The 17,846-nt window shown below is 42.4% G+C and overlaps 1 protein-coding gene across 1 annotated transcript in view; it reads left to right on the forward strand.

Annotated features, from left to right (window-relative positions):
• LOC126209835 (ice-structuring glycoprotein-like) overlaps positions 1 to 17,846 on the forward strand; it is a 95,044-nt gene that overhangs the window by 47,951 nt on the left and 29,247 nt on the right. The window contains exon 4 of the mRNA XM_049938966.1: positions 1,066 to 1,199. Coding sequence (XP_049794923.1) covers positions 1,066 to 1,199 — 134 coding nt within the window. The remainder of the gene's footprint in view (positions 1 to 1,065; positions 1,200 to 17,846) is intronic.

Consider the following 17,846-nt stretch of genomic DNA (forward strand, 5'->3'; position numbering starts at 1 on the left):
TCATACAAAAAGTATGTAGATTTTGACGTAGAATCATAATCTGCAATAAAAAACTGGGCTTCCCACTGAAGATTTAAATGTTGCTCCCCCCCCCCCCCCCCCCAGCCCCCCTTCCCCCATCACCGCCGCCATCCATGCAGGAGGTGGTGTGGTAGTCGACTGTAGTATCGTTCGATATCCGCCTCCAGGACAAACAAAAAAGAATTGTCATTTTTTTGACCTGATGTCTAGTTTTTGGGACACTTCAATCAGTTAAAATGAACAGTCTGTATACAGCAATGAACATACTTGCAAAATTATATCATTGTACGTGAAATATTTCCGACTATATGATGTGATAATCATTGAGAAGGGTGTAAAACCAGCTTTTGCTTAGGACAGAGCCCAAGCTGTCCAGAAAATACACATACAGTGTTACATAATATGACCACTCAGCAACTTCCAACTAATGTCAAGCTCCGTTTCAAATGTTTTCTATAGATTTTCTCTCTAACATACTTGCGGTCAAATATTTAACACTTTCAATCATTTGTAAATTAATCAGACTGAAGCTGCTTCGAACATGTGAATTCGATTCTTCTTTGAATTGGGTTATATTGATAATATGCTATGAGAACAAAATACTGTGTAGTAGATGCTAGAAATTTTAAAAATTACTTTTGGGGAATTTACTATGCTTAAAGTAATAGGTTGCAAGTGGTATCAACGTTTGCCGGAAGGCGATGATGACACTGAAAGGTGACGTGCCCACTGGATGTCCCAGCTGATCATAAATCAATGAAATCATGGAAAAAGTGCAAAAATAAAAGTAATGAGGGAACGCCGAATTACAATAAGAAGTAGTTGAGGTTGCTGGCATTTCAATTGGCTCATGCCACGAATATTGTTCGGATGTTTTCGGTATGAAATGTGTGTCAGCAAAATTTGGTCCAAAATATTCTTCACGCAAACCGTTCGCTAATGTAACATCACAGACAGGAAATGATAGTACCATTGGCACAAACTGTCGGGTGTGGAGGATAAATATAGACGAAGTGTACACTGATTTCTTTAAACACATGCCAGTTCTCACGCCTCACAGCAGGCTCGAAATAAAGTTTATCCATGGCTGGAAGACACATTGAGTGTAACATGCAAAATAGAGATGTCTAGAAATGGTGCTAATGGCACAATGTTCGGCTCGCCAACGCTAATAAAAAGTAAGTCTCTAACGTCGCAACCGATGCAACGGGATAGCGACTACGCCTGATCTTTCCTTACTGCAGCTCCGCTACGTTATGTGGGTTGCCTGCCTATCAGTAAGGGGGCCACTTGATGTCCTGTTTCAGCACAAGAGTGAACCATTCCGAGTATGAGAACATGGAAGCCAAGCGGTAATTAAGAAAGGATTAAGATAGGCATCTATACTCTCCTGGGTGATATTTAATCTGTTAAATAAAAGCAAGACGAATTAGGGAAAGGGAGTTGAATATCATGCCGAAGAAATAAAACAGATTGAGAGTATTATTCAGTTTGTGTATAGTTAAATGGAATTGCCAGCCTGTACGTCACGCCACAGCAGGGTAGAACGACGAGGATAACTACGTCTCTTATCATTGGTATCCTTTTATCTTGAATTTTAACACCACTCTTGAACCTTTTATTTTATTAATTCAGTCATTGCTTCTTCGATGTACAGACTGAACAATAGGGGCGAGAAAGCACATACCTGTGTTAAACCCTTTTTAATCTGAGCATTTCGTTTTTAGTCTTCCACTCTTACTATTCCTTCTTGGTTCATGTACATATTGTATATCACCCGTCTTTCCCTACAGCTTAACACTATTTTTCTCAGATCTTCGAACATCTTGCACCGTTTTATAGTGTCCAACGCTTTTCCCAGGTCGACAAGTCCTATTAACATATCTTGATATGTCAGAAGTGCCTTTACCTTTCATAGAGCCAAACTGACTGTCATCGAACAGATCCTCAAATTTCATTTCATTCTTCTGTAAATTATTCCTGTCAGCAACTTGGATATAGGAGCTGTTAAGTTGATTGTACAATAATACTCGCATTTGTCGGCTCTTGCATCCTCTGAAATGTGTGGATGACGTTCCTCCGAAGTCTGATCTATATATCTAGCCTCATACATTCTACAGACCAACGTGCTTAGTCGTTCTGTTGCCACTTTCCCAATGATTTTATAAATTTTGTTCTTCTGCGTTATCTGAACCGAAGCCTTTAAAGATAATTTTACTGGCTCCCACATCTCTACCTCGTCGACTCCTGTCTTGTCTTCTATCACGTCATCAGACAAGTTCAGTCCCTAACTACTGAATAATAAAGTTAAATATGAAACGTCTTTCATAAAATTTCGATAATTTTTGGAACACATTGCCTACACATTACATAATTAGTAGCTAACGGAAAAAGGAATATAAAATGTTATTAGATTATTAAGTCCCCTTTTGCTTTTTATTACTAGCTTTGTTTTTAGATTGATTACTACATCTTAAACATGCGTTGTGTACTTGACTATAGCACAAATAAAATGCTTTTACTGGTTACAACGCGTGCTGCTTGAAACCATTACTTACGTGTGATCACATGTATCGTATAATGTACATATATATGTCAGTATGGAAAGCTTTTATGTTTTAAGGATTGGTATCGACTACTACAGTTATAGAAACTTTTCTGCTTCCGTCCCCCTCCCCTCTGCGTCACCACCACATATATCTCAACCTACAAACAAACAAGCAAATTATTTCACAATTTTATGTTTGAGAAGTGATAATTAAAGCATTAAAGCATAACCTCTCATAGAACGAAACCTGTAGTGACCCTCGCCGATAAGTTCACTTTTACCGGCCAGCGATGCTGTTTTTCTTTTCTGTACAGCCATTTATTTCAGCACACATTCTGAGCTTAATGGTCGACAGGAATTTTTTTCTATATGCATTATTTTTTTTAGATTAAGGATCCAAGCTGCGGCAAATTATTGTATTAAATTCTGATCACTGATTTCGAACTTAATTTAGCTGAAAATAATTTCATGTCTGAATATAACCCAGAGCATAATGGGTACCCGAACACTTGAGTTACAACCTACAGTTTTTGAGGAAGTTGCAAATGACTGTTACTTTTCCACACTTTCAGGTAGATTGTATGTAAAAGGAAGATAACTGATGATCTCATTACGATTGGAATATTTCCGGATTAAAATATACATTCAGCTAATATTTTACGTACATTTCGAAACTCTTAATAAGACTAAATCTTACGTTTGCTTTTACTTTTCCTATTTGTTAGCTATGAGAAACAATAAATGCAAATTATCTCTGTCGGTTTTGTGTGGGTTCGAAATTCTATTAACATTTCTTGATACACACAAACATACTTCATTCACAGTGAATTATTAGACCTTTCTGGGAGCTACTTCATTAAACTGATCCCACAGATATGCTACATAGCAATTTGCACAGGGCGTATTGCACGTTTCTGGTCGCATGTTATTATGACTGTGGTATTAAAATTAAGCCTGTGAAACTGCGAATATCGCTGTAGGTACACCTAAAACCGTGAAACAGTTAAATACCAGGCGGAGCGACACACCGCCAGGTGGCTTGCGGAGTATTGATGTAGATGTAGATGTAGATCTGAAAAACTCAACTGATTTTGTGAAGATGCTTCAGAGGATACAACTGGGTCACCTCTTGGTCAGTTTCGACGTAAAATCTCTCTTCGCACGGGACAGGACAGGACTCCTTGACGTTACCAGGGAGCCACTTTCAGACACTGTGGAACTACTCCGCCACGCGGTCACTGCCACCTACTTCCAATGCGGTGGATAGTTCTACCAATAGGTAGACGGAGTCGCTATGGGATGCCTGGTTTGCATGTCTGGTAGACCTATATGTGGAACACTTCGAGGAAGCAGCTCTCAAAACAACGTGTGTGAAACCGAAGGTAATCCTTCGGCACGTTGACGGCACATTAATTGAAGTTGGCTCTGAGGTGTGTGCATTTTGCTCCTCACTCTGATTATTTTCTATCGAATTTTTTGCAAGGTATCTTCAATTTAGATAAGGCGTAACATTGGCTCTAAGGTGTGTACACGTTACCCGTTGCTCTCAGTATCGGCTACTCTGTCGAATTTCTTTTGTAATGTAGCTTCAGTTTAAATGAGGTAAATCATAGCGTAGTCGTAGTGTGACCACATATCGAAGGAAACGTGCAGGAATTTCTTGACCACCTTAACAGCATACACGGCAGTTTGGATTTCACCATGGAGGTAGAAGAAACGGATGCTCGCATTTCCGCGATATTCTCATACGGAAGAAAACTGATAGCACTCTGAGAAGTTCTGTCTATAGCAAAAGACGGCACTCGCGGATCTGTACCTAAACGCTAATAGCAATCAGCTGCCAGCACAACACAAATATGTGCTCACTACCCGGTGGTACAGAGCACAAGACAAATGTGACAGGGAGAGTCTACTTCCCGATTTGCAGCATCTGAGGGAAACCTTTCGCAAAAACAGTTACGGAGACAGAGATCAGACGCTCGCTCCAGCAGAGCAAGAGTAAGAAACAAGACGATCCGGAAGAGGACATACAGCGTTTGGCGCACCTTCCGTATGCTGGGTCGCCCACGGACAAGATTTCAAGGATACTGGAGAAGAACATCATTAAAACCATGTTCCGCTCATCGGCTGAAATCAGAAATATACTCGGCTCAGTAAAATGAGCCTTGGAGGCGGTTAAGTGGGAGAGTTGTCTCAGAGCTGGATAGTGACAGATGGTGATGCGAGACTGGACGCGCACGTAGTTTATGTATCAGCCGATAGAGGACAATATTGGATAGGGGGACTGTGATTTTAGTTTCGATTGTGCCCACTAGAGTGCACTAAAGTAATAGAATGTTTTTCATAAACTGTTCTAGTACTTTCATAAAGTGTTATTATGTCTTTTTGTGTATGTAAAATGTTATAAATGTGTTTTAGCAGTATTAATGATGCGTGAGTGTGGTTTAAGGTTAATATGAAGATAATTGTTTAACGAGTTGTGTAGTAGGATTTAGTGTGGGAACATTTCGAAGAAGTATGGATATGGACAAGGGTGATTTTTGTAGAATAGATTTGTAAAGTAAGTTTATGGTAAAGGGAGAGTTAATTCATGTGTAAATAACAATAGTAAATATCTTTATGCATAAACCAAACTTCAGCATATTAAAGAATTACGTCGGAAAAAAGTGCAGTCGTGAGGTTTACTATTTTGCGATGGTTGTCGATGAAGAACGCGGACTGACGCGGGAGAATGTTGTTTTGCTATTGGCTGTTGAGTAAACTGACCAGTGGTAAAGTAAAATTCTTCGCGCGCCTTTCTCTCCTGGTAGAGAAGACTTAGAATATTTTAGAGAAGAGTCGGAGCCTAGCCATGAAACAGTTCGGACGTGTGTAGTAGTAGTTCGGATGTAAATGATAAGTAGCCGGATTTAGCAGTGTTTCATATATCAAAAATGTTGAAAAGTGACGGCAGACTTATTCCGATGGGTGTGTAGAAATTTCGGAATTTTTAAGTGAATTTTGAGACGAGAAAAGACATACATTCCGCGTGGCGTATTGAGCAGGACGGTGGCTAAAAACTGTGACTGCATTAGGTACCGACAGGCTTAATATTTGGCGAGCATTCTCAATCGAAAACAATACGTATTTTTGTAGCTATTACGTTTTCGGGAAATGCAACACCATAAACTTGCTAACGTGAGTGAAAGGGATTGTGTGCGACTGTGTTGAGACTAGCACGGGCTTAGCAGTGATACTTGTTCACCTAAGTTTCAGAATATATTAATTGAGGACAAAATTTCCAATCTTTCATTTCCTGTGGAAACTTTGTCCCGAAATATAGATAGTGACTTTAATTGCAGCCTGGTTCACGTCGAAGTACAGTAGGTTTCGCTCGGCTTTCCTACTGAAGATCTGCTGAGATAATGTTCACAGATAGGTGCAGGTTCGTCGTAAAGGGACGGAAAGAACCGCACCACCGCAGAAAGACGATCTACGAGTACAGACACCTGAACTCAACAGCATGTCGAATTTAATTAAATTCCACATGGTACCACGGTACTATAGGTTTTAATTTTAATGTAGACTGTGCCTTACTCTGGCATGTTATAATAATTTTATGCTTCTTAATATGGCTAGATTAATTTAGCCGAAACCTGGTAAAGATCAGAAAATGTTCACGTTATAGTAATTTCTCAAGATTCCCTGCCCTTGAGTGATGGCCTGTGTTGGGCAGACGATTCGTACGGTCCAGGATCGTTTATTTCAGCCAGAAAAATCTGCGTTGGAGGAAAATTGTCTTGCTGAAGGACATAAACTGTTGTACGATGAGACACAAGTGGTCACCCTGCGACGAGGTATTGCGACTGTGTAGTGAAAGAAACCATTGAAATCTGGCTGTTTGAAAATGGAAATTAGCGTATAGCATCATTGGGCGACTTGAGCGCCGGTGATGAGGATGAAATTATGATCAGTGCAGCACCCAGTCCCCGAGCGGAGAAAATCTCCAATCCGGCCGGGAATCGAACCTGGGTCCGTTTGCATGGGAGACGAGCACGTTACCACCCACCTAAGCAGGCGGACCCTTCTATCTGATAATGCTGTGTGATCAAAAAGTTAGTATAAATTTGAAAACAATAAATCACGGAATAATGTAGATAGAGAGGTAAAAATTGACTTACCACCCAGCTAAGCAGGCGGTCCCTTCTATCTGATAATAGTGTGTGATCAAAAAGTTAGTATAAATTTGAAAACTGAATAAATCACGGAATAATGTAGATAGAGAGGTAAAAATTGACTTACATGCTTGGAATGACATGGGGTTTTATTGGAACCAAAAAAAATTAAAAAAATACAAAAGTTTAACACATGTCCGACAGATGGCGCTTCATCTGATCAGAATAACAATAATTAGCATAACAAAGTAAGACAAAGCAAAGATGATGTTCTTTACAGGAAATGCTCAATATGTCCACCATCATTCCTCAACAATAGCTGTAGTCGAGGAATAATGTTGTGAGCAGCACTGTAAAGCATGTCCGGAGTTATGGTGAGGCATTGGCGTCAGATGTTGTCTTTCAGCGTACCTAGGGATGTCGGTCGATCACGATACACTTGCGCTTGCGTCTTCAGGTAACCCCAAAGCCAATAATCGCACGGACTGAGGTCTGGGGACCTGGGAGGCCAATCATGACGAAAGTGGCGGCTGAGAACACGATCATCACCAAACGACGCGCGCTAGAGATCTTTCACGTGTCTTTGTTTTTTTTTTTTTTTGTTCTAATAAAACCCCATGTCATTCCAAGCATGTGTGTCAATTTTTACCTCTCTATCTACATTATTCCGTGGTTTATTAAGTTTTTAAATTTATACTGACTTTTTGATCACCCGGTATTATAAACAGAGATAAGGAGTATTTTTTAAGGGGCTCCGGAAAGGCTCAAAATCATGAAAAGTTCAATTTTTACTTTTTTGCGTTTTCTGAATCTGCAGACTATTACCTTTTAATAGATATATAATTTATTCAATTCCGAAGACTACAACTATTTTTAAATTTCTTTTGAAATGTGTTCTACATGGGCGTGACCCACTGTGGCGCTGTTAAACTGCTGTCAAATGGTGTTATTATTAACGTCCGTGTTCATCAGGTACATTTTAGTGATGTGAGATAAAGTATGTGTTGTGGCTAACCTCTGATGGTTCAATATATATCGCTGGTGTGATTGTCGATTGTTTCATGTTTATTTACTCTTTCGTTATCTCGAAAATATTCGTAATTAATTCTGTTTCTTGAGTCTCTGTTTTGTTGAAGTATAATAATGAGTAAAAGTAAAGTTATTAGAAATCCTCTGAAGGCTTTTAAGAAAAGGAGAAATGTTGGAAAGCCAAAGGTATTTAGAAATATGGGAATGAAGATAGATTCTAACATGGTACGAGCCATGCTTGCTTTAGACAAGGAACGCCTTCGGGCTGCAGACAGGGCTGTAAAGAGTCTAGAAATACAAGCAAGAGTAAACAGGAGGAGGAACAAGACGAAGCTGGAGGAGGAGTTTGCAGAGGATGAAGATAATCCATCCTATGGACCTGGAATGCACTAAAAAGTTAATCCAATCTTTGTCGCTCGATTCCCATACTAATTACATGTTTTCTAAGGATCTTCCAAACATATTTGTTTCAAACTTTCAGTAAATGTTACACAGTACCTTCTGCATAATTTAACACAGCCTTTTTCCAAAAAACTGTATATTTTTGAATATATAAATAAAAAATTGCAAAAAAATGTTGTAAATTTTCATTACAATTGAAAAAAAATCATATTTAATAACTGAACTAAAATTTTGTAAAATCCCTGTGTTAAGTTGTAGCCCATATTCCAATAAATAATCTGTAAAAAGTTCAACTTCCTACCTCAAATACTTTGTGAGGAAAGATGTAATATATAAGCGTTATTTTAACATTGCAACTATAGGGCGTTCCGGAGCCCCTTAAGTAAGAGTTGAAATCCTGTTCTGTTTGACATCAAGAAACAACGGTCCTTGTTCCTGTCATCAAAAACCGTCACTAGTGTTTGATATCGATTTATTGTTTCCGGTGTGCCATTGTGCCTGTCGCTAGAGGGCAGTTATGTTCGCGTACGCGCGGTGGTCCGACGGCCGGTGACTAATGGAGTCGCCGCGGCGTGTTTGAGTTCCGTTCCAGCGAGATAGTGCGACGGCCTTCTCACCTGAAGATGGCGGCCAGGTGGACCGCAGAGGTATTATATCCAGATGACGACATGTTCCGGCTGGAGACTCGACATGAATACAAACTCTTATACAACTGACGGTTGTTCGTATTCACAACTGCAGACAGCTTTCATGTAAATCTGAGTGAGCGGCTGGGGCTTTGAACGGTCGTGTGCTGGGCACCGCAATATCCACTCGTTTAGTGCAGGTGTTGTGTCCTTCCCGATCTGAGTTTAACATGGGCAGTAGGAGTGCACTTCGGAATAGTTTTGACGGTAATGGTGAAAGATACTGCATGCACCTGAAAAATGCAACCACGTTTACGCGATTAAACTGTTGACTTATGAACAGTAGTCGAAACTAAAGCAACAGAGCCATCTAGCCAGACCGGTTTTTAGAAGTGACCTCGTTTGACATCTGGTGCGTCAGCTGCTCTTCGTATTCATGAGAGGCAAGCATGTGTCTCGCAATTACAGGCTTGTATACGACCTCATTTCTCAGGTCACTGGCATATTACGGTCAGCAGTGAAAGCTTTTATTTTTAAAAGTGGAACTAGTTACAGAGCCTTTGTACTCTGTTACGATAAACAGGGATTAGACCAAATAATACAAACTCCTGCCAAATTAAAGGTAATCTGTCGCTTACTCCACCCGTCTGGTGCTGAAGGGCGCTACATGAGTAATTTACTTTAGTGACGGTCTTATCAAAAAATGATGTTTCACAATTCATATTAAAGGCTGTAGAGGTTCTAAGGGGGGTGGGGGGTAACTTAGTAGGTATAGTTTCGGTAAGGAACCGTGTTCGGAAATATACCGCTCGGATATAAAATAATTTTGATGATAGAACCACGTTCAAATCTCCAGCTTCACGGTACGCACACGGCGGTACAAAGATCTCTGACCTGTGTGTTCCATACGACTCCGTGGCATGGTCAGTGTTTCGGAGTATTCCTGGTCGGGTTTGTTTGCATGTGACGGAGTACGTCCTTGTCAAAGTCAAGAGTGAGGCACATCCGTGAAGCACCACAGTTAACCCTCCTAGCAGCGAAAGAACCAGTTTCTTGAAGCATTGTGATAGTCGGACGAAAATTGTGTACTCCCGTCGTAATTACAACACGGGCAGACGATCATAACTGCAAGAAGGATAAACGGCGTTGAACCCTTCTCGATTTGTATACGCGCTACGAAGCTGGAGTTTTGGAAATGATCCGAGTGTCAAACTTGTTTTACGGGTATGTACAAAACGAGAATTTCCAGACATACACTCTTATAAAAACTTTCCATGCTACTCAGAACTATCTGCAGTCACTAGAATCTCGTAATAGTAATTATGAAACACTGCACGTATTTATGAACAGCGTTGTACATACGAGGTTTGGAACTTTAATAGTGGCAACTAATTATTTACAGCTCGTAAAAAACAGATACATTTTTCAAAGTATTACTGACCCTCAAAGTATTCACCAGCATTGTGTATAACCCGTTGCCAGCGATGTGGAAGTCGTAGGATACTCTTAGCAGTACCAGTTGTGTTGACAGTTCGAGCGGCACGATCTATTGCGGACGAATTTGTACCAGTTCAGAAGTGAATGCCGTGAACTGTTTCCTTCGGTTTTGAAATCGAGTTGAACTCACGAGGGCTTAAGTCAGGGGAGTGCAGTGGGTGGTATAGCACTAACAGCCCCATCAGTCAAACAAATCAGTAACAGCTTGCGCTGTACACAACCAACGACCAGCTTAGAGACTGAAGTGATGACACTTTCTGCAGGAACTGACCATCATTTTGCAGCACAATGCTCAAGCACGTACAGTTCAAGCTGTTTCTGATTAGTTGGACTGATGCGGCTGCTACAAAAGTGCCATACCACCTACTACACTCTCCTGACTTAAGCCCTCATAAGTTCAACTCTACTTCTAAATTGAAGGATACACTTCACGGCATTCGCCTCAGATCTGCTACAAATTCGACGGGCAATATACCGCGCCGCTCAAACTGTCAACACAACTGGCACTGCTAAGAGTGTGTTACGACTTCCACATCGCTGGCAACGGGTTATACAAAATGCTGGTGACTACTTTGGAGGTCAGTAAAACTTTGAAACACATATCTATTTTGTACGATCTGTAAATAAATAATAGCCGGTATTAAAATCCCAACCCTCGTATGTAAGTTCCATGTCTCCTCCTAAATGACTGGATCGATTTCAACTAAACTTCAGACACTATCCTGAAAGAAGTACCAATGATTAGAAATCGGGTATCTCCTATGGCAATAGGGGGGCGGGTTACGGGGATAATGGGTGTAACTCAGGAACATATACACTCCTGCAAATGGAAAAAAGAACACATTGACACCGGTGTGTCAAACCCACCATACTTGCTCCGGACACTGCGAGAGGGCTGTACAAGCAATGATCACACGCACGGCACAGCGGACACACCAGGAACCGCGGTGTTGGCCGTCGAATGGCGCTAGCTGCGCAGCATTTGTGCACCGCCGCCGTCAGTGTCAGCCAGTTTGCCGTGGCATACGGAGCTCCATCGCAGTCTTTAACACTGGTAGCATGCCGCGACAGTGTGGACGTGAACCGTATGTGCAGTTGACGGACTTTGAGCGAGGGCGTATAGTGGGCATGCGGGAGGCCGGGTGGACGTACCGCCGAATTGCTCAACACGTGGGGCGTGAGGTCTCCACAGTACATCGATGTTGTCGCCAGTGGTCGGTGGAAGGTGCACGTGCCCGTCGACCTGGGACCGGACCGCAGCGACGCACGGATGCACGCCAAGACCGTAGGATCCTAGGCAGTGCCGTAGGGGACCGCACCGCCACTTCCCAGCAAATTAGGGACACCGTTGCTCCTGGGGTATCGGCGAGGACCATTCGCAACCGTCTCCATGAAGCTGGGCTACGGTCCCGCACACCGTTAGGCCGTCTTCCGCTCACGCCCCAACATCGTGCAACCCGCCTCCAGTGGTGTCGCGAGAGGCGTGAATGGAGGGACGAATGGAGACGTGTCGTCTTCAGCGATGAGAGTCGCTTCTGCCTTGGTGCCAATGATGGTCGTATGCGTGTTTGGCGCCGTGCAGGTGAGCGCCACAATCAGGACTGCATACGACCGAGGCACACAGGGCCAACACCCGGCATCATGGTGTGGGGAGCGATCTCCTACACTGGCCGTACACCACTGGTGATCGTCGAGGGGACACTGAATAGTGCACGGTACATCCAAACCGTCATCGAACCCATCGTTCTACCATTCCTAGACCGGCAAGGGAACTTGCTGTTCCAACAGGACAATGCACGTCCGCATGTATCCCGTGCCACCCAACGTGCTCTAGAAGGTGTAAGTCAACTACCCTGGCCAGCAAGATCTCCGGATCTGTCCCCCATTGAGCATGTTTGGGACTGGATGAAGCGTCGTCTCACGCGGTCCGCACGTCCAGCACGAACGCTGGTCCAACTGAGGCGCCAGGTGGAAATGGCATGGCAAGCCGTTCCACAGGACTACATCCAGCATCTCTACGATCGTCTCCATGGGAGAATAGCAGCCTGCATTGCTGCGAAAGGTGGATATACACTGTACTAGTGCCGACATTGTGCATGCTCTGTTGCCTGTGTCTATGTGCCTGTGGTTCTGTCAGTGTGATCATGTGATGTATCTGACCCCAGGAATGTGTCAATAAAGTTTCCCCTTCCTGGGACAATGAATTCACGGTGTTCTTATTTCAATTTCCAGGAGTGTAGTACTGGCCAACCCTTAAGCTTGATGACAGCTTCCACTCCCGTAGGCATACAACCTAACTAACAGAGCAGTTCAGAGTCTAATGCGCTGATGCAACTATAAATGGCCGAATTAAATGTTAATATGAATGCTCGCCATAATTTGATGATTAGTTTCATCAAACGCCACGCTAAATAATTGGTAGAATGTCTGTCCCGCGACGGCACGTGAAAATACGACAATACGCAAACTGAAGCTAGATAATGAAAATCATTCCAGAATTAACACTTCACTTGAAAATGATTTCTTGGTTGCGCGCATCACGAGTAACTTAATACGTCATCCGAGGCTGTTTGTAGCAGTGATACCGACGCGACGCGACTCCCGACACAGATGGCGTGTTATTCAGCGTCTGGAGAGAACTGGGGCCTTGCTTCCTCGCGCAGCGTTCTTATATATAAAGCCGCGGTGCGGACGGCTAAGGGAACGCCAGATCAAATCGGCTCTCCCGACTAGCCGCTGGGCTAGTAACGCACCACTTTAAGTTACCTAATAAATCATAGCTTCTCTTGCTGATGGCCGATGAAGCTCTTAATTTAAATGTACATTCAGCACGCAGGTAAGTATTGATAATAAAATTTTGACGTGGCTAAGTTAAATATTTTGGGCGAGAGAATTAATTTAATTACACTGCACGCAGTAGACGAGCTCTGAACTGGCCCTTTAGAGATACGCTATCGCTATACTTTTATAGGTATTCAAATGAAACTTTTCACATCTTCATAGCTATAGCGGATCTCCAACCTCCTTAAATCTAAACATCCTAGCCTTATTTACTAGCCTACTTAATCTATCTTGCTTCCTTAAGTTTTGAGACGAAAACCAGAAAATCATGAATTTTCACTAAAATCTTAATTTGTGAAATCCAAAGTACTGTTTTTATTAAATTATTATGAAAGATGAATTTAAATATAAATTTTGAAGTCTCTAGCTCTTTTCTGCTGCGCCAATGATTTTTACAGAAAAACGTCCAAATTTCAAAAATGGCTAAAGTTATCGAACTGATATTCAACACACATTAATGTAGTATTACTCCTGACCTGCTAGAAATGTGTTAGGTTATTTGCTTGATTTTTAAAGTATTGCGCAACATTTATGACGTCAGAGCTAGTTACAGCGGACTGGCTGGCACACAATGGAAAGACTGATGTGAATTTGCTACACCGTGAGTAGGCTGCTTCCCTACATGTGGGAGTTTCTCTTAGTAAACCTTTTATTATTCGTATGGTTCCTCAGATCTTTGTAAAGCAGGATTCTAAAATTATTCATTGCTTGGGGTGGGCTTCGACGACCGTAGACATTTTGTCTGTTTAGTAATGTGTCAAGTTCTAGAGAAATCATATGTATCATTCTGGGGTAACAGCAGTTTGCTGCTGTCATGCAATTGTTAAATAAAGTCTGTTGGAAATTACAAACCAGAGTTTGCGTTCGGTTGGTAATTATTGCCTTGTCTTTATTGAGTTGAAGTATCCTTGAGTGTGTGTTCCACGTACCACTTTGGAGTGGCGAATCACTATACATCCTGTGGGAATCCGATGGGAGTGTCTGGCTTTGGCGAATACGTGGAGAGCGTTATCTGCCATCAAACTTGTATTAAGTGCCAGCGGTGAAGTACGGAAGAGGTGGTGTTACGGTATGCGAGTGCGTCTCGTGGGTGAGGTGTGACCTCCTTATCGCGCTACGGAACAGTCTAAATACGGAACAATACGAAGACTTTTGATGGCATTGTTTACTGTGTGCAGTAGAGGAAATGTTCGGAGACGATATGTATGAATTTATGAGCATTACAATGCACCCAGTCATAAAGCACCAGCGGTGGTACTGTGGTCTGTTGATAATAACATTCCTGAACAAACAGGCCAGCGCAGAGTCCCTACCTGAACCGGACGGAACAACTTTGGGATGGCTTTGAACGTTGACTTAGCTTCAAAGGCCAGCATCTGATATCATTACCTTCTCTGGGCTGCCATTCCTCCTCAGACATTAAAACCCTTATTGAAAGTTTGAAGATGGCATCTGTTCATTCGGACAGATCCCATCTTCATATCGTTAAGGCTAACCGGCTGATGACCTTCTTCAGTGCGGGTACACACGAATTGCTTGAACTCTTGCGGGACTCGGTCAATTGTCTGCCGCGAGTAATGAGTATAATGGCAAGCGCACTACGAATGTAGTGTGTGGAAATTAAGTTGAGAATGTGGGTCTCACGGGGAGCGTGCCAGAGATAAGTCCCTGCAGTCGCACTATCGTCTGCGCCCTCGGTCGCTCATGGACAGGGCGTCTGCAATGTATGCAGGAGATCCCGGGTTCGAGCCCCAGTCGGGGCACACTTTTTCAACTATCCCGGTTGATGTATATCAACGCCTGTCAGCAGATAATGGTACTGATTTAATTGTAACTTACTGCATGTGTTCCCAGGAGAGTTCAAGGCATCATGAAAGCCAATGGTGGATAATAAACTATACAGGGTGAGTCACCTAAAGTTACCGCTGGATATAGTTCGTAAACCGCATAAAATACTGACGAACCGATTCCACAGACCGAACTTGAGGAGAGGGGCTAGTGTAATTGTTTAACACAAACCATACAAAAATGCACGGAAGTATGTTTTTTAACACAAACCTACGTTCTTTTAAATGGAACCACGTTAGTTTTGTTAGCACATCTGAACATATGAACAAATACGTAATCAGTGCCGTTTGTTGCATTGTAAAATGTTAATTACATCCGGAGATATTGTAACCTAAAGTTGACGCTTGAGTACCACACCTCCGCTGTTCGATCGTGTGTATCGGAGAGCACTGCAACATACATCGCGTTTCTACAGAATGATCTGTCAACGTTGCTCGAAAATGTCCCACTGGAAACGCGTCGACGTATGTGGTATCAGCATGATGGTGCACCTGCACATTCCGCAATTAACACTAGGCTGACCCTTGACAGGATGTTCGACGGGCATTTCATAGGACGTGGAGGACGCATAAATTGGCCAGCCCGTTCTCCTGATCTTACACCTCTGGACTTCTTTCTGTGGGGTACGTTAAAGGAGAATGTGTACCGTGATGTGCCTACAACCCCAGAGGATATGAAACAACTTATTGTGGCAGCCTGCGGCGGCATTACACCAGATGTGCTGCGGCGCGTACGACATTCATTACGTCAGAGATTGCAATTGTGTGCAGCAAATGGTGGCCACCACACTGAACATCTATTGGCCTGACATGTCGGGACACACTCTATTCCACTCCGTAATTGAAAACGGAAACCACGTCTGTACGTGTACCTCACCCCTCACGGTAATGTACATGTGCGTCAGTGAAAAAGACCAAAAAAAGGTGTTAGCATGTGGACGTAATGTGCTGTTCCAGTCTCTTCTGTACCTAAGGTCCATCACCATTCCCTTTGGATCCCTACGTAATTCGGTGCTCTCCGATACACACGATCTAACAGCGGAGGAGTGGTACTCAAGCGTCAACTTTAGGTTACAATATCTCCGGATGTAATTAACGTTTTATAATGCAACGAACGGCACTGATTACGGATTTGTTAATATGTTCAGATGTGCTAAAAAAACTAACGGGGTTCCATTTAAAAAAAAACGTAGGTTTGTGTTAAAAAACACACTTCCGTGCATTTCTTTATGGTTTGTATTAACCAATTACACTAGCCCTTCTCCTCACGTTCGGTCTGTGGAATCGGTTCGTCAGTATTTGATGTGGTTTACCAAATATATCCAGCGGTAACGTTAGGTGACTCACCCTGTATATTAATCTTCACAAAAATGTGTTCGGATAATTCTCATCACATAGGGTATTTTGAAGTAATTTTCTAAGAACACAGTTTCATGTCCAACATCTTACGTACAAAACATTGGTACTTTGATGTTTTCGTGCTTCATTATTAGGACAATCTAACTTGTGGTTCACGTGATTTTCGTATTACAGGATGTTACACACTTTTCACGATTTATGAATATCATGGAATGTATGTATATATGTTCCACGGCCGCTCGTAAAATGGTTTCCATAAAACAGTACACACACCAATATCGGCGAAAAAAGCAGCGTAGATTTAAGGACAACGTACCTCTTATAGAGGTGGAGGTTGAAAAGAAATTGGGGTTACAAAAGAATGACAAAAACGTATAACGCAATTTCAGCGAAATGATTCAGTATTCCTGTAAAACTACTGTGATAGTGAGATGGTGAGCGGGCAGGCGGGGGGGGGGGGGGCGAGGGGGGGTCAGGGGAATGGGAAGGGCGCCGTGTAAAACTGATCGAAAACGACCAGTTGGTATTCGCCGAACACAACGGGCTCATCCCTTTCTAGAGTACTGTTTATGGGTTGCAGTAAACATTGCTATCAAAATGCGCCAACTTCTCATTTAAGGGGTAAGATAGATACTGCCTACAGGAAAATTAAAGAGCTTTGGAGGGAAGAGAACCACTTGTATGAATATCAAGAGCTCAGATGGCAACCCAGTTCTAAGCAAAGAAGGGAAGGCAGAAAGGTGGAAGGAGTATATAGAGGGTTTATACAAGGGCGATGTACTTGAGGACAGTATTATGGAAATGGAAGAGGATGTAGATGAAGATGAAATGGGAGATAAGATACTGCGTGAAGAGTTTGACAGAGCACTGAAAGACCTGAATCGAAACAAGGCCCTGCAGTAGACAACATTCCATTAGAACTACTGATGGCCTTGGGAGAGACAAAACTATACCATCTGGTGAGCAAGATGTATTAGACAGGCGAAATACCCACAGACTTCAAGAAGAATATAATAATTCCAATACCAAAGAAAGCAGGTGTTGACAGATGTGAAAATTACCGAACTATCAGTTTAATAAGTCACAGCTGCAAAATACTAACGCGAATTCTTTACAGACGAATGGAAAAACTGGTAGAAGCGGATCTCGGGGAAGATCAGTTTGGATTCCGTAGAAATGTTGGAACACGTGAGGCAATACTACCTTACGACTTATCTTAGAAGAAAGATTAAGAAAAGGCAAACCTACGTTTCTAGCATTTGTAGACTTAGAGAAAGCTTTTGATAACGTTAACTGGAATATTCTCTTTCAAATTCTGAAGGTGGCAGGGGTAAAATACAGCGAGCGAAAGGCTATTTACAATTTGTACAGAAACCAGATGGCAGTTATAAGAGTCGAGGGGCATGAAAGGGAAGCAGTGATTGGGAAAGGAGTGAGACAGGGTTGTAGCCTCTCCCCGATGTTATTCAATCTCTATATTGAGCAAGCAGTAAAGGAAACAAAAGAAAAATTCGGAGTAGGT

Source organism: Schistocerca nitens, chromosome 10, assembly GCF_023898315.1.
Source record: "Schistocerca nitens isolate TAMUIC-IGC-003100 chromosome 10, iqSchNite1.1, whole genome shotgun sequence".
NCBI lineage: Eukaryota > Metazoa > Arthropoda > Insecta > Orthoptera > Acrididae > Schistocerca > Schistocerca nitens.